Source organism: Larimichthys crocea, chromosome XXIII (assembly GCF_000972845.2).
Source record: "Larimichthys crocea isolate SSNF chromosome XXIII, L_crocea_2.0, whole genome shotgun sequence".
Lineage (NCBI taxonomy): Eukaryota > Metazoa > Chordata > Actinopteri > Sciaenidae > Larimichthys > Larimichthys crocea.
In genome coordinates, this window is record NC_040033.1 from 15,769,186 (window position 1) to 15,789,310 (window position 20,125).

Sequence of the window (20,125 nt, forward strand, 5' to 3'; positions counted from 1 at the left end):
TCATTTTGCATCCCTTTGTCTCCATCTGTCTCCCTGCATCCCAGCTCCTGGCCCCCTCCTGCTCCATTTGTCTCTCACTCCAACCCTCGATTTATTTATTCGCCGTTGTTTTATTTTCTGTCTCAAATGTGTGTTTTTTTTTCTCTCCCGTTGCAGTGGTCCTACGGATTCTACCTCACTCACAACCAGGGCCAGAGCGGCTTTGAATTTTTCTTCAAGACCAAAGAGCTGAAAAAGAAGTGGCTGGAACAGTTTGGCATGGCCATGTAAGTGTGTTTTGTCTCTGTGTCTGTGTGCGTGTGTGAATTCATGTGTGACAGTGTGAAAAAGGCGCGTGTCTCTTTGGCTCGCGCTGCATTTTGTTACATTGCCCGTCCCGTTATTCAAGTTAGACTGCTTGATGATTTACTGTATGAGGAACACGAGGCTGTGACAAAAAGATGAAGAGATTAAAAGTTGCGCACTTACTTTAAAAAAAAAAAAAAGTGTGTTTGAAAATGTACTAAAAATGACATGAAAATCATGTCATCTCTCTAAAGCTCATGCACGAGTAGTATTGTCAAAATCACCAAAAGTTTGAATCGACCTTTTTATAGTATTTTATAAACATTCAGGACTTTATGCTCAGAACATAGTTGGTTAAATTTAATGCCAGCATCAGGTGCACTGGATGCAGTCAAACTGCATCAACCAGTCCAAATCCTGAACTGGATCCAAATCCATCTAAACTGACAAACTGGTGCCAAGAGTGCAAATGGAATGATAGTATTTCACTAGTCGAGCCAAGAAAGACGAATGACTGTCTAATTGTCTCAAAGATACTCACTCACACACTTTCACTTAGAAGCCAGACACATTTTACTGGGTATAGTAGAAGGGTGTAGTGGTAGATATATCTAGATCTTAATATTACTACAGTAAGTCCAAAGCATATTTCATACAATGCTGAACAAAAGTGTGTAAACTTTCTCTGGTTATATAAAGCCGGTGTCTGATCAAGGGTAGTTGGGTATGACTCAGTTTACTCATTTCAAATCTGCAATTTAATTAAATTCAAAACATTTTTGCTTTATGAAGTTAGAAAGATATCGACAGCTTGCTCAGGAAAGCAGGATAGTGCATGCTTATGAATACAACAGGTGCAGCAGGAGACAGATGAAGACAGCTGTTTATTCTCCTCTGTGGTTTGTGATGTTGTCATGGTAACAATAGCTTGGTCCTGGAGCATATTTTTAAAAGATGTGTGCGTTAAGCAGCCATGAAGTGTTTAACAAAAGATGCTGTTGAGTTGCATTTTGGGAAATGTAGGTTCTAGTATTTTATTCTCTAAAAGTCAGAATATCTCAGCTTTGATCGATTTTGACTATTCTTTTTTAAACGTATATCTGTAATTAAAGGACAATATCAGTGTTCTGATCTGTGCACATGTTGCTAAAACTGACATGACAGGTACAGTGTCACTTTATAATGCATGTCAGCCTTTGTACTATCATAGCTATGCAACTATCCATGCAAAACCTCCTCTGATGTTCAGTATTTGTCTTCATTGTAGTCTTTTGTATCTCCTTTAGATCGTGCCTGTTATTGGATTAGGTTATTGTTAGAATCCTATCTGTCAAATGAAAGCAGCAACAATTAGTTAAAAGTAGTGGGAGTCTTGAGCAGGTGCAATTACATTAAAAAATATAAAAATAAGAACTGAGAAAAGAAATCTGTGAAATATTCTATTCAAGCTCTAAAGGAAAGCAACAGGCCTTAACAGGAAGTGAAGAAGAGGATTAGGAAGATGAAGCGTGGTATGATGTGAGAAAACAAGGGCTTTTGGGGCTGAATTAACGAGCTACGAGAATAGAGAGGCATTGCCAGACAATCACATGCTCCCACAGCGATGCTCAATAGCTGATCTGTGAACAGTTGTTTTCTCATGTGCCGCCTTAATTTCCAAACCACCCACTGCTTGCTGCTTGACTAAGATTCAGCTGCCACGAGGGGTAGGTAGACACACTTCTGCTCAAACAGAAAGCAAGAAATTAAAGACAAACTGTGGCTTTAACAGCAGCGAGTGAGTGCTCAAATTCTTGAAAGTCAGAAGAGGACTATTTCTGAGTTTAAAAAAAAAGAGTTATTACAATTCAAGGAGCTGCTGTGCAAGTTTGGAAAGTACAGGGGTGCATTGGATAGCTTGAAAAGATTCAGTCCGCAGAGAAGTAGTGGAACTAGGAGAGGCCGGTCATGCTCTCAAAGTCAAGACGAAAGATGAAGGAAGCTCAGGGGTTTTATAAGTTCTTCTACAAAAATATCCAGTATCTTTGAGTGAGATTATTTTGGTAAAAGTGGACCCTCTTTCTTGTGAGTGCTATGCAATTTCTAGTTACTAAAAATCTTCAGTAAACTGCGGATATATTAGTTGAGGACACCACTGAAGTTCTCTGTTTCTTCTTTGACACTTTCTACCATCTCAGCACTGTTTGTCTTATAGTACGTGTTGTAAGCGATTATTTGAAATGATTTAAAAGCAGCACCTGTGCATATTAAGCTTAAAGCTTATGCAACAATGTCATCATGTCAAGGCAATTGAAACAGTGGAAAACAAAGGAAAACCTCTTAAATTTGAAATATATAGGTCTTTGTGCTACAGGCAAACTTCTGCAAATGCTGTATTTTTCTTTCTCACACACACACACACGCACACACACACACACACACACACACACACACACACACGGATACAAACACATCTACGTCCCAAGGGGCCGAGAACAGTGTGTTCACTCCGAGCAGACCTTGCCTGTCTACTTGCGATTCTCTCCTTCCCACTTCAAAGAAGTGTAACAGTGAAATGTTACTGTTGCCATGGAGAAGGAGAGTTTGTTGGCTGCAATTAAAAAAAAAAAGTTTTTTCTATTTTCCTTTATATTTGACGTTTTCATCAAACACCAGTGCTGTTAGAAAACACTAACAAAACGAGCAACAAGCACAAACTCATTTTCCTTCATTGATTTGGGCTCATCTATGACTATATTATCATGTACAGTAGTGGTCAGTGTGTTATACCGTTTGGTCTAACAGCTTGTTCTTCTGAGTCTCGACTCCTTCATTATATTTAATAGATGTGTCTAGAATCACTTTGGTACAGAACAGTACAGAGTAGTGGTACAGTATTGTCAGTATTTTTAATGTTTAACCTGGGCACTAGACATCGAGACCATTGTGTAATGATTTTTTATTTTGTTCCACAAGTTATGTTATCGTCACGTCGCACACGAGTAGAGACTATAATGAAAAATCAATGATGTGTTCAAGGACACTCCAACACTTGAGATTGATCTGACACAGCATTTTGAATGCATGAAACATACAGATTGGATTCTTCTTTTGGAATCTATGTTTATTGTTTGTCCTCTGGATTTAGCAACTAGATGAAGTCAGTTCTTTTTGGCAGCTGAGAGCACCATTAATTCATAAACGAGAGAGTTTTTGGAGATGGTACCGTGAACGAGCTTGAACTGCATTAGCATGCGATGATAGTGACTTAAAGGTGCTTTACTACATAGACTACTATTCTCAACATCAGCTTCCTGCTAGTTGATCTGTAGGATTGTGATGGGCAAGAAGTCAGTCTAAAAACTTTAGAAAATGTTTAGAAGTTACATGCATAATTGGTAATTCTAGGCGAAAGTATGCAAAATGTACAAGTTGGTTCCTTCTTTGTTGGGTACTGTTCCAGGTTAGAAGGGAGGTAGGATTATTTGTTATTATGATTATAGTTATTTTTCTGTCCTGAAAATGAAAAGTTCAAATCCTAAATAATAAGTTGTTCATAGATCTAATGTTTGTTGTTTGTTTATGTCTTGTTTAGATCCAATATTCGTCCTGAGAACGCCACCAACAACTTCCATGAGTTTCATATGCACACCTTTGAAAGGATCACCTCCTGCAACTCTTGCCACATGCTGCTGAGGTGAGAGGCCAGCTATTACACACACACACACACACACACACACACACACACACACACACACACACACATGGTAAGCAGCACAAAAATCTCTTCAAGTCTATCGTCAAGCATAAAACCTGAGGACGATACGCGGACCCTCTCCCTTCAAACAACTGTCAGGACTCCTTTGAAAGGGCTCCCCTCCTTCTATTCCTCTCTAGTCTACCCTTACAATCTATTCGTCACTTTCCTTTTACTCCTCTCTTCCTCAGCACGTGGCTTCATTACACAAAGTTTCTTTTGAATTTGCTGAATGGTATCGGCACGCAGAGGACTGTGCCTCATGGTCTTTCTCACATCGGGAACGACTGAGTGGTTTCACCTGCCGAGGACGGCAAAGAAAAATGTCTGTCACACTTCAGCACTTCTTCAAGGCGATGGATGGGGAATGGGAACAAGGTTATTGCACTGTGAATATACAGAGCCGGGCACTGAATTCACCAACAATTTTCTCAGGTTAGGATATGAGAAAAACAAGAATAATGCAGTGAAGGTCTCTGAAGTTCAGTGTATTATTCTGTTCTTTAGGATGCTGAACATTTCTTTCTGGAAATAATGACTGCTATTTTGGACTGTTTCATTATGACTCTTAAAGCTCGTTTCCAGTACGTGCAGATGAACATTTAAATCACTTGACTTATCTCTCAGCCACTCTCTTATGACTCATCAATAACTTCATGAATCATGAGTCTAATGAGCCAAGTGTGATTCTAAAGATTCTTTTAGAAACCTACAGCAAAAGGAAATGTATTTAATTATATATTATATTATATATTATATATAGTATTTCTTAAAAACACAAGATCTCACATGTCTAATATAGTCTTATATCTAGTTTACTATACTGGTACTAAAAATTAAAGACACAAAGTAACGCTTTATGATAATATGTGTCATTAATATTTATTACAGCAGAGGCTTCGAGGCATTTGAGGCATTTTGTAATTAATCAGGGAACATGATGCACACAGATATTCAGTTAGGTATCTCGTTGAAGTTTTCTTTTAATTTCTAAATCTAAGAATGTCGGTGGTTTCTTTGAATTGTAGAGGTTTCGTGAGAGTGGTCTCCTATTGGTTTAAATTCACTGTTCAGGCACACTTCCCCCAGTGCAACGCAGCCTGTGGTTCTGAACCGAGCAAAAAATAATTGTGTACCTGCACTTTAACTCCATGCTAGATTTCTCAAAGAGGTTAAACAGACAATTAGCTGGAGAGCAGAGCAAAGCGGTCTTTACTTTCATGTCATTTTAATTAGGGCCTCTGAGATGGTTGTGAAACGAAAACAGAACGACACACCGCTGCTCCATTCTCTGTGAGCATGCACGTGTGCGCACACACACGATTTACACCAGAATGTCTTATTTTCTTTTTTAATTTGATTTGAGCTGATACAGTTTTCTTTTTTTCTGGTTACTTACCTACCCTGCCTGTTTTGGCTTTTGGTAGCAAGTATTAAAATCTGGCTGCTGTCCTAGTGCTGCTGAGTTGGCTGACATGGAACAGCTTAGGTTTGAATTCAGCCTTCAACCTTGAAGACCTCAAGGACTAACCTGTATTTAAACTAAGAAGACACAGTGGTGCTTTTTGTGCCAGCATGCTAAACACACTCAAAAAAACAGTGCTAATATGCAGATGTTTAGCAGGTATGGATCCTAGTTTAGCGTGTTAGCATACCAACATTTTCTCATTGGCTCTAAATAGACAGTTTCAAGCCAATTTGTCCTTTAGTTGTGGAGATATTTCATTCAAACCACAAATTTTAGCCTCATGGTGGCATAACAGCAAAGTCATTAGGATTCACAGTCTTGAAACCATGAATCTCATGGCAGTCTTTTTAATAGTGGCCACATCATCCATAGGTTTCTGAAGAGCTTTGAAGCTTTTGAAGAGTGGTGGCTCAAAGATGTGCACCGTCAGTGGACCTGAGGTGGGCTGAATGGCACCTGGGTGCTCCAACAAGTCGCCTGTAACTGCACCCAGCTGTCAATTAAAGTGGCCATTCTGTTAATTATGACTTTAAGTCTTAATACATTTTAAATGAGCAAGTTAAATGAAAAAATCATACTTAAATAATAATATTAATATGAGGTCTTATGGGGATTAACTTGTTCTGTAGCCAGCCAGAAGTGGACGTTTGAGCAACTGCAGTTTTGGGCACTTGCACATTGGCTTCAGTTCACAGCCACAGGGGTTGCTGCTTGGTCGAGACCAATATTACCATCCAGTCACTTTTCAAACCTCGCCCCTTCAAACCAATGACAGTGTAAAGCATGGACAACGTATCCGTGATGTCACTCTTGATGTCTCTAAAGAACCGTTTTGAAACTCAAAATATATGGCACTGGCTGCTGCCATGTTGGCAGTCTGCCTCTTCCATCTAAAAATTGGCAACATGTCGGACCTAAGGCGTGCCGAATGACGCCTCTGTGCTCAAACAAGCCATTTGTAGCCAACCTCTAGTGTCCACTTGAGGAATTACAGTTTTTGACACATTGGCTTCATTTCCCAGCCATGGATGTTGCCACTTGCTTCAAACAAGCAAAATGCACTGCAGGTGTCCAAACTGTCTGATTCATACTTATTGTTATGGAATTTTCTATCCTTAGGTTACACAAGGTCATGTGTAGGCCTTGAGGCTCTCGGCAGTTTTAATTGTTTGACTTTGGTTGGGAACAGTAGGTGCCAGTATATCTCAACACTGTGGTGGCCGGGGTCGAAGAGACCTATTGCTGCCTTCTTAGACATAATAGATAGCTGGCCGTTGATGTTCCAATCTGTGTAAACAGACATCTGTGTCTCCAGACTAGAATATGCTGACAATAACACCTGCATGAAAAAAAACATCCTCTTTGGCTTAATTCTGGGTGTATAGTATTTGTGGTGTTATCTTGGGGTTGAAAGTCTATCCACCAGGATGAGTTGGGCAGAATGTGAGACCGACTCAGGCACTTCTGATGAACTTTGAGAGTGTCTCTAATTCTCCTTGGCCAAGCGTCAATAAATAACGCAGCATAAGACATCAGAGGCTCCTGAACACTTTCTTCTCTCCTGACCTCACCATTGACCTTTGACTTCAGCAATTTCTCCACAACACTTATAACCTACAGGCAGTCCTACAGTAATACAGTAATTTTGCTTTTCTTTGATCGTACTCTTGCTATTCTGCGTATACTATCAAGCAGTTCATGCAGTGACTTTTCCTGTTTGTCTGTCTGCAGGGGCATCTTTAACCAGGGCTACCTGTGCTCCAAGTGTGGTTTAGGTGCCCATAAAGAATGTCTGGGCCGCTTTGGCTGCTGCGGAAAAACAGGTAACACATCATACTGCTTTACACACACACACACACACACACACACACACACACACACACATCTGACCAAAGTCTTTCACTTTATTGCACGGCCTCGTATCAGTCACATTGAGTCTGCACTTAACAGTTTGTCACAGAACAAAATGTTTTCAAGGGACACATTAAATCTAATCGTATGAACACAACTGCACTTTTATAGCAGTGTAAGCATAATGACAGATGATACACAGCGGTACATAAAACCTGATGTATGAGTGTCTCATGAGACTAATTATGGGTATGAGGGAGATTGGCTGCACTGTGATTAAAATAAGGTACACGGTGCTGTTCTGAAAAGGATTGCACCACGTGGAATTGTGGAAAATATAGGGTTTGCTTTAAATAAGAACTTTAAATGTGCCCTTATTTTTCCCAGCCAAGGTCATCCAAGTATTGGATCAGTATTGCAGATATTCATTCAAACGCTCCCCTGCTTCCCTGGGTGCTTTTGACACTTCAGAACACCTTAAAGGCATTGTCACTGTGTACCGATCCCCAAAGTTTAATAGTAGTTTGAGGAGTTTTAAGAAACTCCTGACTTTTTTATCACGTCCCTGTTGTGTATCTGTCACTCAGCTCCCTGTGCAGGAGCACTGACAGCTCTGAAAGAAATGGAGGGAAAACTTCAGACATGTGCAATGAAAACAAGGCTTTGAGAAACCAGCTTAGAATGTCCTTTGCATGTGTGTGAGCGTGAGAGAGAGAGAGAGAGAGAGAAAGAAAGAGAGCACACAGAGGTGAAAAAAAACTACCACACACTTTGTTTGAACTTCTTTCAGGCCATGAAAGTGCGTGCTTGTGTTCTCAGAGTACTAAAACTCTGCACAGTGTTTTTTTTTTTTAAAACCAAGCGATGCACAACTTGCACACTCTGCACCCGCAACACTGCATGTCGCAATTGCATGTGTGTGTGTGTGTGTGTATTCCCCGTGGCAAGCTGCCAGCTCCTGTTGGACCTGGCATCTGTCATGGTGCTATCAGGTCGCAGAGGTAATAACGCCACTGCCAGGCCCACCTGGGCACAGTGTGTACCTGAGTAGATTTCGGCCAGACCAGCGGCATGAGAGCTGGTGAGGACTGGGATGTCGGTTTGAATTCCCACTCTCATTACTCCGCACTGTATTCACCCTCTGCTAGTACAGGAAAATATACCATACACCAGTATTTTATAGATGTTCTAAACTTTAGGAACTCCAAAAAAAAAAATACTAATGGGCAGCGTCACTTGAACCCTCAGAAAGTAACCACAAGGCTTGCATGAACAGACCTAGTCACTTCAGCAGCAGGGCTGCACAAACACGCAATCATGGTATAGGGTGATGTATGTGTGTGTGTGTGTGTCAGAGATAAGCCATTGTTTACTTGCGTTTGTCTCTGTTATCAGCTCCCTTGACAGATGTTTGCGTAACAGGTCAAAGTTCACTCCAGGAACAACAGGCCTGCTGGGAGAAGCGTGTGTGTGTGTGTGTGTGTGTGTGTGTGTGTGTGTGTGTGCAGGTACTGTAGGCACAGCGCATATATTTGTGGCTTTCTGACAGCTAGCGTGTGTGCTGGTATGCGTGTGTTTATGCAGTTGGTGTGTTTGTACAGGTACAGGAGTATGAGTCTGTGTGCGTGTGTGCAAAGGTGTGTGTTTGTGTGTGTCTAGGGGGTGTAACCCGTCCCTCAGGGATCCAATGAAAGAAACTGGTGGAGCAAAAACCTCAGGTCTGCCCCCCCCCCCACCACCATCTCCTCTCCACCCCCTGCCTCGTTACCTCCTCTATCCTGGCTGTCAGGTAGTGGCAGCGCAGCAAAACAAAGCGAACCACGGTCAGACATGAGCGTCCGCCTTCTCCACTAATGAGGGAGTGTTGCCTTGTACCGATGAGTGTGTGCAAGTGTTTGCGTGCACCCGCTAACCCGTCATTCACTATGCCTGTTCTCAAACTTCTTTCAGATCCTGGCTCCGTCAGAACTCAGGTGAGCTGCTGCTGCTGTGTGTGTGTGTGTGTGTGTGTGTGTGTGTGTGTGTTGATGTGTATACTGTCTGTCTGTTCTGTTCGCCTCCTCTCCAAAGCTTTGCTGCACTTTGAAGAGTGCTCTCTCCTGCAGCTATTTGCCAAGGAGACTCCAATTGACTTAACTCGCTGCAGCGTGAGAAACGAGAATGTTTTTTTGCAGATTTTGCCCTGAGTTGTCTCTGCTGTTTCTAAAACACTTTGTGCTTTACTGAGTATCCCCAAGTAGGAAATTAGACTGAGCTTACAACAATTTACTTAAGTAGAAAGCCGATAGCTGTGGCTTAAACTGCACAAATTATCCCATCTTATTAGCAGAAACACAGAACTGGAGTGAAATTGACAAGTGTCACTGTAGTCCTGTAGAGTTTATTTTCTGTGTCAGGCTCTGTATGGTAACTAATGAGGTGTTTTTTTGTTTTTTGTGCAGAAAAGGTGATAAAAACAAAATGCAAAATACAAACTTTTTGTTTCAAACTGCAGAAACTTCTCTAATGCAATGCACAGAGAAAGTATGCATAAATACAGTGTGTTGTTTTGTTTCTATTATTGCTAGACGCAGTGGAAGTAACAGCTAAAGTACTTTTTTGAGTGTAAATCCTCCAGATTGAACTGTCATTGGCTACACGCAGTCTTCCACCATCACCCAAAATTTTAAAAATTGTAATTATTTGTATCAAAATCTGTTTTTAACTGCTCCCTGCAAAGTTTGAAATATTTCTGCTGCAGCACACACACAGTGCTGTGATGCCCGTGGTGTCAGTGCATGTGATCTGGGTTTTAATATGACATGAAGTGTCGTCCGTGACAGGCCCGCTGCATGTGGTCTGCATAGGGGAGATAGCAGGCTGGGCTGAAATATTAATTCTGTGCGTGCAGCAGCAGGGGGTTATATTCATAGCATCAGACTGTGTGTCTAAACCTCACTCCAATAAGTGTATAACTAATGACTGATTTAGTAGGTTATAAGGTAGGAGAAGGGGATATAGGCTACACTTTGTGGGCTCGTGATGGAGAATAGATTAGTGGAGAAAAAGATACAAACACTTCTGTCCATACATGCATGTGTTTGCTTGTGGACATGTGTGTGCCTGTTTCAGTGCATAACCCTCTGTGTGTGTGTGTGTTTTTACAGGGCAAAGATCGAGATCCAGGTGAGAGATTCAAAACACAACACCAGACATCCTTCCACCTCTCACACGTTAAATCTCTCTCCACTGTAGTCTGTTTTTTCCCACACTGGCAGTGTTTATGTGCGTAGAAAGTGCTGCTCCTAAAACAAATGACCAGACTTTGGTAATCCAGCCAACTGTGATATGCACTAATGCTTAGTATTAGTATGCCTGTTAGGATCAGCTTTGAAAACATTACTTTTTTCTCACAAAAGATGACTGTAGAAGATTTTCTGTCTGCTCTCTAATTATGATTATCTTTGATTAATCTGATGGATATATTTCCAGTGAATTGAAAATTATTTTTAAATCTAAAGAAAATGTTTGTTTGGGGCATATTTCACCTTTTTTCAGGAGCCACGGGTGACTTCTTTTCATTGCTTATTTAGTCCGACAAATAAAGCAGTAACAAATCGTCACATCATGAACAATTCATTTATTATCAAAATGATCAGCAATGAATTTGTTGTTTTTGATGAACTAATCTATATTACAGCAGGATTAGTATGAAATCCTTACAACTGCACTACTATATATAGACACACACACACACACACATTTAATGAACCAGCTCAACCAGTAAAAATACTACTATACTTCCCCCATCAGGTTGTTTGTCAGGATCTGCAATAGGTTTTCATAAACTGCTGCTGGCACTGTGTCATGATTTGTTATCCTGGTATCAGAGGTAACCTGGCTCAGTCAGAGAGGAAGGTACACCTAGTAAAACAAAGTTTGAGTTGAATAACACATAAACCCGAGTGTGTAAAACAGCGTGTTACAGGGGGTGTACAGTAAATGCTGTGGCTCTCTGTCTCTCAATCTCTTTCCAGCAGAATATGAATAACATACAGCATCCATTGAATTCTGTGTGTGTGTGTATGCATATGTGTGTGGGTGCCACACACACACACACACCGACTACACCGAGGACTACACCGAGGCCCTTTAATCTCTCATAAACCCAGCTTCAACACTCATTTTTCCACCCTCCATCCATTATGCTGCAGAAAATCATTTATGACTGAAGACGCATTAAAATCAATAGGCATTTGATTGCTCCAGCCCTCGGCGTTTCATAATATTTCGAGGCTGCTCTCTTTGTCTGTTTTCAAAGGTGCACTAACACTTGACTTGTCCTTGTGTGGATAGGAATGCAATTCATGCCCCCAAGACTCAATTCTCCATGGCCCTGTGTCTTTAGAAGTCCTATTCAGGCAGGCTAGCACATGTCAGGCTGCCAGCCTCAGTGCCACAGCACTGGAACAGACCCTGAAAGAGAAGCAAGGCAGATATAGATGTATTAGCTTCCAATACAATGTTGTTGACTTCTCTGTTATTTGCCTTAAGCGTCACCCTTTCTTCGTGCTCACACTCGATTTTCTTTTTCTTATATTGTGTTCCCTATCAACCCTATCGCAACACAATGCAAAGAACGATATGCATTTTATTATTTCGGGTATATGAGATATGAACTTTGTTTGGCATTGGTGTGTGCTTCATAACAGACATATTATAATTCAATTTCAGTGATTTCTTCTTGGTCAATAATTGGATCAAAGTTAGTCATCGTGCAAAATGAAATAGCTCTGACTGATTGTCATTCCAACAAACAAATTCAGCTTGATTAATGTACCTCTTTTAGTGCCTGTGCAAAGCCTTACTATTATGTAATGCATTACCTGGGGTGTAGTATGAGTCACTTACTCCGTGCACTCACAGTTGTACTACAAATGCAGGTGAGGAAAAGTTTTGCATACTATGAGCTTGCTAGGAAAAAGCAGGGTAATGGTGACAGGCAGGGACAATACAAAGCAGAGTATACTGAAAATAACACAGCAGTCTTTTTTATAATCCTTATTATTTCTTGTTTTTACCCTTAAAAATATTTATAACTTTGACTGAATCCCCCCAGAGACCAGAACCCAGCGTCCTCCGCTGAAATCTTTTATCTACGAGCCTGATAACCAGACTTCTTATCTGTGATATGATAATGGGTAATGGGTTCAAATTGTTTGCAAGGGCAGTACAGCACTGACAAGGGGTGTGTTTGTGTGTGTGTACACATGCATACTCCCTCTCATTACCACCTATAATGACGCCATGAATAGTTTAGAAGAGCAAAGACACACCTTTAGAATGACAAACGTGCACTTTTTGACCCGAGCTCAGGCATTCGGGATTGCAAGAATTAGGACAGAGAAATCTACAAGATGGGTCCACTCAAGTCTTTTAAACCATCACCATAGATCAAAGGTCCACATGTTGTGAATTAATAGAGGCTTTCAGTATTAAATTCATTTTATTTTAATGCCACATAGAAAAAAAAAAAACATGAACTATAAAGCAGATCATTACAAACATAATAAAACGAATAATTCATCCATATCGCATAAAGCTGTCAACATCCTACAAGATTAGGTAAAGGACAAACTCTGTGCATAGATATAAAACTATAAATAATGGGGAAATAATTTGTAAAACAATTTAGTTTTATGTACAGTGATTATTGATAAAACAGATTTGTTTCTAAATTCTGATTGCAGAATAATGAGTTCAGACCCCTTAGTGGTTCGTATTTACACTCTCAGTGTCCAGTTGTGTTCATACTCTATCAAGCCTCTTTTGTGAACAGTATCTAGGAGCTAATTGTATCCCGCTTGCAGGTCTGCCCAAGATGCTGGTAATCAGGAACTACTTCGGTGTGCCAAGCCCTACGTCTGGTCCAGCACTCAGCATCCAGACGGGTGACATCATCGAATTAATCTGCGCCGACCTTCACAGCCCCTGGTGGCAGGTCAGAGGTCACACTATCTCTTAATCACATATTTCACGACGCTTAGAAAAAAGAAAAAGGAACTACTCTATTTAAATCTCTCATTTTCTCCGCTGTCAGTCCATCTCAACCTCATGCTGACCTCATACTCTGTAACTCGGTTAGTCATTCCTGCCTTTTTATTATAAGGCAGATCTGGTGTAGTAAGCATGGTTCACTTTATATGAAATGGATTTTGTACTAATAACCTGCATCATCAGATATGTTAATGTAGACATCATACTGTAAGTATGCATGAGTCAAAATAGCATTCCAATTGATTTTCTGCAGTTCTTGCTAACAAGCTGCATGTTAAAATAGAATTCTTAGTAACACCCACTGACGCACAACTTATAGAGAAGTTCAACTCCCACGCTGTTTGTCTGCTTTATGCTATTACTGTTATGTGACAACGTGATTTAAATTAAATAAAGAAAACATGAGCTGTTTTCTAGAAATGTACTGCATTGTGGCGTAGCAGTCAGTGACTGTGTGTGTTTGAGAGAGGCTGAATTAAAGTCATCATTATAGTAATTAAAAATAAGATTTTACCTGAAGCCTGCAAAGAGCATTGCATTGGCAGGAATTGTACTATTGTAGTATAATCAGTCATATAATGAGGAAACCAACAAATCTCATCATACTTAATATAGAATAGATAACTAGATACAGAATTCAATAAACCCTGTGTAAAAGCTTAACCAGAGGCAGCTACAGCCCCACAGTCGGCAAACATTCAATATCCATGCACCACCTTTTTAGCCAGCGGAACGTAATCATTTCTGTTCTAGGGGTGCGTGACAAATAGAATCGATCACTGTAATTTCATTTCACTCAACAGCAACCATCTGTTTACTCTGTCAACATTACCAGCTATAATCATTATCACACTCTTAGCAAGGATGCAGCAGAAAGCGAGGCTTTCTACAAGGACTGATAAAATGTCCTGTGGTAGCACGGGGTGCGGCGGCTGATGACCACAGAACCATCAAAATGGACTTAGTTTAGATTATTTCTGTATCTGAAAAAACATCAATCCCTCATTCACTATTTCCTGTAATGCAATGCTCCCAGGTTTGCAAAATATGAGCGATCTTAACCCCAAAAAACATCAAAATCAAAATCAAAATCAAATTTTCAAATCAAAACAGTCTGACAGCCAACAGGCAGCGTATGTATAGCCTATTGGTGCTGCAGCTCCTGGGATGGGTATTACTCTGCAGATTTCATATTAAATATAAATAAAGTAAGTCTGTGAAGGTTCTGACTCATCCAGGTCATCTTTCACTGAGAAGAGTTCAATCTGCGGCAACTGGACTTGGTTGTAGATCCATGAAATCCATCATCCATGATTCATGGAGCTACAGCCAAGACCAGTTGTTCCATAGTTCCATAATGTTCCATATTAATAGACAGTATAATTAAACACATGTAGTATTCTCGAGATAACAGACACATTTACGTCTTTAAAGTCCATTTGGCTACACATAAGCAAAGTCCACATGCAAAATATTAGTCCTCTGTCCTTTGACCGTCCTTAAATCTTGAAATGGATTTGCAAGTTGACCACGATTCAGGCACATGCCCTCACGGTATAAACTGTGAATCTTTGGAACAGCTCTCCGGTGTGAGAAAAGCACACAAGGTCAGTTACTGCTAAATCTTGGAGTCATGTCAGAAGATTTAAGATTATTTATTCATGAAGCAGCCACGTTGTACCAGCTGAGGAGAGGTGTGGGCATGTGCCTCTGCCAAGGAGCTGGTCTGAGCAGGCGGAGATACAAGTTGACATAATCCATTGAAAGCATACGGGTTGTTTTTTGCCTGCACAATCTGCATGAATCTTACCTATCATCAACAATCATCAACTTATTTGAGTTTCTCAGACCATTGTGTGCCACCACAGCTGTTGCCTGTGCTGCCCTGCAGCCAGTTCAGGGCGTATTTGATTAGCCTACAGGTCAGAGTGTGAGTTTCATTAACAAGTGGCCCTGGTACCTGGTGACCATTGGCCAAATGTCTCGTGGTGACTGGATGTATTCTAAGCACCAGATACTGGACTCAAATATGACACCAATCGCCTGGAATGAAAACTGCTTGCCAAATGCAGAAGCCACAAAAAAGTTTTCTAGCCTCTGTGCTCATGAGTTTCTCCTGCTGGCCCCACGATGATGTCATGTATATTAAACAGCTTTTCTAGACATTGGAAGATATTTGGGATATAAATCAAAAAAAGAAAAAGAAATGGGTAATAATTAGGACAAATTGGCACTAAGGCTGACAGCGTCATATCCAGCTGTCTTAATGCATCTATTTAACAGCCGCAGTGATTAAGCCAAAACACAAGAATTGATTTAGAGACAGCTAAATTGCAGGTAATAGCTGAACTGTTCAGGTGAGGTTGGGATTATCAAAACTGGAAGACAAGAAACAAAAAAAAATAACTGCATCTTAAATAATGCTTCTTAACACATCTAGCGAAGGGAGATAATAAATCAGCAACAGTAAAAATAGTCTTGTATACAGACAAACATGTTCCTATGTATTTATATAAGGAAGAACTTTGAGCACATCTACAACAGACTAATTTAGATTACCTTCCACACATGCAGTACTGTGTTTATCTAAGAGACTTTCATTTTGATTTACCCGTCAAGATATTTATTACCTACCAACAATCATTTTCTATGGATGTTAAAGCTGTTGTCATTTCGGAGTGTAACTGTGAAAATGCGCAAAACTCTTGATCTGAATCATTTTTAGCCCTGATTTGTTTTCAGCTCTGCAAGTTTCCCATGCCTGAATTATTGTCCCAAATAAATCAAATATTTTGACAGTGCCAGAACAAAAACAGCACCATCATCCCACCACGGATGAGTCAGTCAGATGAAGATAACTACACCATGGCCTCCAGAAAACTCGCATTTATATGGACTGAATCTCCCCGGTGTTGATAAATCAAGGCACCAAACTTAAAGAGCCGTCACCACGGGAGGAATAAGGAACTCATCCTCTTTCCCTCTTCCTACCAGCCATTATTTCAACAATAGTTAACTAGGGCTGTAACACACTTACACTGCTCTGTGTTGCAAGCTAATTGTTCCTGAATTATGGAGACAGAGTCAGCCAGATGTACATAATGCAATTATCTCTCTGTGGTTTCAGGGCAAGATCCTATCGACGAAAGAGGTTGGCTTCTTTCCAAGCGACGCTGTGAAGCCTTGCCCATGTGTAAGCAGCATTTCCTTCTTAAGGGCCTGTTGTAGCGACTTGCATTTGACTACGTGTATTTACTAGTTGAGTGATGCGAGGATGGTTGGGGAAAGCTACTTCACCTGGCATGAGGACAAAAAACATGTGTTTTTATGTTCCGAGCACAAGGAACTTGTTGTATGAGACAAAGAGGTCTAATTCACCTTATCAATGAGAAGCAAAGACCAAAACGATATCAGAGAAGGAACAAGCTATATTTGTTATACAGTAATATAACGTGCAAACTACAGTGGAAAGCTGAGAGGAAGGAGAAATGCTCACTGACCTAACTGCGTTTGTTTTTGTTCTCCGCTTGTTTAAAGCACTCCACCACTGGATTGTCAGGTTACAATTGGGTAAAATGTCCAGCTGTTACAGGAATATGAGCCTCCCCGTAGATAACAAACCATGTCTACACCGTTGTAAAGATAAGAGGAGCATTAAGCTGTTTTACTGGGGGCTGTACAGTGTACAATCACCTGTTTTATAGACGAGTATATCAGCTTGAAAACAATACAGGTGCCAAGTACAAGAAGTTGGACGAGGGGAAAGCTTGATGAAAATAACATGTCAACTTTTGCTCTTTGCTCCAGGTCCCGAAACCCGTCGATTACTCCACTCAGCCTTGGTATGCTCACAAAACATCTATCTGAGTTTGAATGTATTTAAGAAAAGGAGGTCAGAGTCTTTACTCATGCTGAAACACATCGCAGAGTTTTATTGGTCGGAGCAGAGCACAGAAAATACAAATGATTTTTTAGGTGGGTCAAGTTCATTTAATTTTGGCTGTTGTGTTGTAGGTTTGCGGGGCCCATGGAGAGGCTCCAGGCGGAGGCGGAACTCATCAACAGGATCAACAGCACCTACCTGGTACGCCACCGCAGCAGAGAGTACACAGAGTACGCTATAAGTATAAAGTAAGTCTGACATTTCTATCAAGTCATTCAAGACAGATCAGACAGTGTCACAGCAAGGAAACTACCTCTAAATGTATTTTAATTTAATGGATAATATTTGGGTTATAAAATGTAAGTAAGGACCAAAAATCAACATTTTAAATTTGTTGAAGTTAGAATTATGGACTTATCTTGGGGCCGGCTGTCAAGACTGATCAGATTTGATTGTTTCTTCTTCTTAATATGACGGAGTAGCTGCAGACAGACAGAAAAACTCTGTTAGATTCATCAGATGCCTTTAGCCAAACCACAGTATTGACCAGATGTAACTCCTGGTTTTACTACACAATTTGACAGACCCATTTATAGTTACTTTGCTGGACAATGTGCTTTTCCTCTGAGGCTGAGACTGTGGTTAACCACAGTGATGTGTGTGTGTGTGTAAAACTGACCAAACCAGATGCTAATCATGGAGAAGGGTTTCAGTTAATGCACATGTAACAGTACTCATTACGGTTTGCCCTTAAAACCCACAAAAACACAACTCATTAGTTTATAATTAGACTCAAATAGCCATTTTAATCTTGGTAATGATGAATTAACCTTGGGGGTGCTAGTGACCCTACCTTTGTTTATAACACCTCAGTGCATAAGATGAATGGCGGAAGGCAGTGAAAAGAGGCTCATCGTCTCTCACTGTTGAGTCTCTGAGCTGGAACACTTTCCTCCACAAGGAGCCGGCACGATTCTCTGTCAGCAACGGAAACATTCCTTTAAACTTCATTTAGGTTTTTTTTAGACTCCTTTTTTTCCTCCCCTCCTAGAATCGGCCGCGTTGAGTGCCTTCAAGTTCCTTCTGCGCTGAAGTCTTAATTGCTTGTGTGCACACAGACGCGGTGCTCTGAGCAGAGCAGAGAACGGCTGTAAGACTGTTCAAGGTTATTAAAATCTCTCCATGAAAGAGAGAAGCAGGGTAGAAAGAGAAGCCTGCGTTGTGGGAACTACAACATTTAAAAAGTATTACTCAAATGTGTCTCAGAATAAAGCTGGTAATGGATCTTTTGATGATTGTCCGAGTAGCCAAGAGACCCTTGTATGAATTAAGCACTAACATTTTAATTTACAGCTTGCCTCAAAAGTAAATGCAGCTGCTAGGATAGTTCTGGCCACACGCAGTAGACAGTATATCTGGCTTCAAAAAAGTCTCACAGCTTCTAACTTTTGAATATTTTAAAGATTTAGGGAGTCTGTATAATTTCATGGCATCACTTTTTTTTTTTTAACATTCTGTACTAGTTTTGGATTGCAAACTATAGCTATAGCCAAACTACACTTACAATCTCCGACGATTGGAGTTCTCAGTGCCTAAGAATTGTCTGGGGATCAGAGTCAGGTTGGGTGTCCAAAGTATATTCATTCCAGTTGGGTTGGTTCGTGGGAACTTTGAAGTGAAGGAAAGAAGTTTTGTTGCTCTTTTCAATCATCACTGCTTGGTAATTAGTGGTGCTCACACAACCATGTTGAGTTCATTCTGTCTCGATTGGGGTCTGTTTGGGTCATTTGCAATTTGGACTTGGGTCTCATTATTCTCAGGTCTCTTTGTTAGTAATATATGCTTGTAGATTTGAGTTTTCCATAGATCCATTTGAGAAGATTTCTAATAAAAGACACTGAGTTTATATATCCTACCATCTGTAGAATTTGAAGATTTACAACTTTGGTGACAAAGTCTACCTCGAACAAGGACACTGAGAATTGGTGGAGTCTTTATGTTTGTTTGTTTTTTGCAAGATGTTTAGATACATAATTTAAAAATGACTTAAATAATTTGAATTAACAAGACAGGACAGGAACAAGCAGATAGATGCACTGGGTTAAATAATTACTGATAAAGCAACAGTGACAGACATCTTGGATTTCTGCACACCCAGTCTGGAACTTTTACTGAGAGCACCATCAGCCACCCTGTTAATGCAGACAAAAGTATGTGGGTGGGTGGGGGGGCACATTTTCTCCTGACCACCCATCATTCACGTGTCACAAACCTTTGGGACTCCATGCATTACAGCGACGGCCGTGCTCTCCACAGAGGCCAGGGGCTGGCCACCGATCGATGGTGGTGATCAGAGAGGGAAATTACACTCATAACTTATTCAATGGCCCACAGGTACAACAACGACGTGAAGCACATAAAGATCCTGACCAAGGAGGGCTGCTTCCACATCGCAGAAAACAAGAAGTTCAGGAGCATATTAGTGAGTCTTTTCAGCCTGTTTTTTTTTTTTAATTCCACCACTGCAATTCATAAATAAATCATTGTGCTCGCTTAATGAAGTGTCAGAACCTGAATTTTATTTTAGCAGTGTGCACAAAAATAGCCATGATTAGAGACGTGTTTATACTAGCCTGAGGCCTTCAGCATTATAGATAAGTGCAGCGCATATTGGAAAGGTTCACCAGGCTTATTTATGCCAGCACCGTATTTTCTGTATCTCAGGTTTTTCAGCATATTTGAATACCAATATCATATTTATCTGCTTTTTTATCAGTCAGTTCGGAGTGAGAAAACCTGATCAATAGTTCTGGATAACTTTCATAACATAATGCCACACATGTTTTTCTTTTTACATACTAAGTGA

At 40.5% G+C, this 20,125-nt stretch overlaps 1 protein-coding gene across 2 annotated transcripts in view; it reads left to right on the forward strand.

Annotated features, from left to right (window-relative positions):
- The window catches only part of vav3 (vav guanine nucleotide exchange factor 3), an 87,284-nt gene that overhangs the window by 53,961 nt on the left and 13,198 nt on the right, over window positions 1–20,125 (forward strand). For both annotated transcript variants that reach the window (XM_019274839.2, XM_010729819.3), the window contains exons 15-24: window positions 157–266; window positions 3,860–3,961; window positions 7,221–7,312; window positions 9,291–9,313; window positions 10,487–10,505; window positions 13,190–13,320; window positions 16,504–16,569; window positions 17,184–17,218; window positions 17,391–17,507; window positions 19,654–19,741. In XM_019274839.2, coding sequence (XP_019130384.1) covers window positions 157–266; window positions 3,860–3,961; window positions 7,221–7,312; window positions 9,291–9,313; window positions 10,487–10,505; window positions 13,190–13,320; window positions 16,504–16,569; window positions 17,184–17,218; window positions 17,391–17,507; window positions 19,654–19,741 — 783 coding nt within the window. The remainder of the gene's footprint in view (window positions 1–156; window positions 267–3,859; window positions 3,962–7,220; window positions 7,313–9,290; window positions 9,314–10,486; window positions 10,506–13,189; window positions 13,321–16,503; window positions 16,570–17,183; window positions 17,219–17,390; window positions 17,508–19,653; window positions 19,742–20,125) is intronic.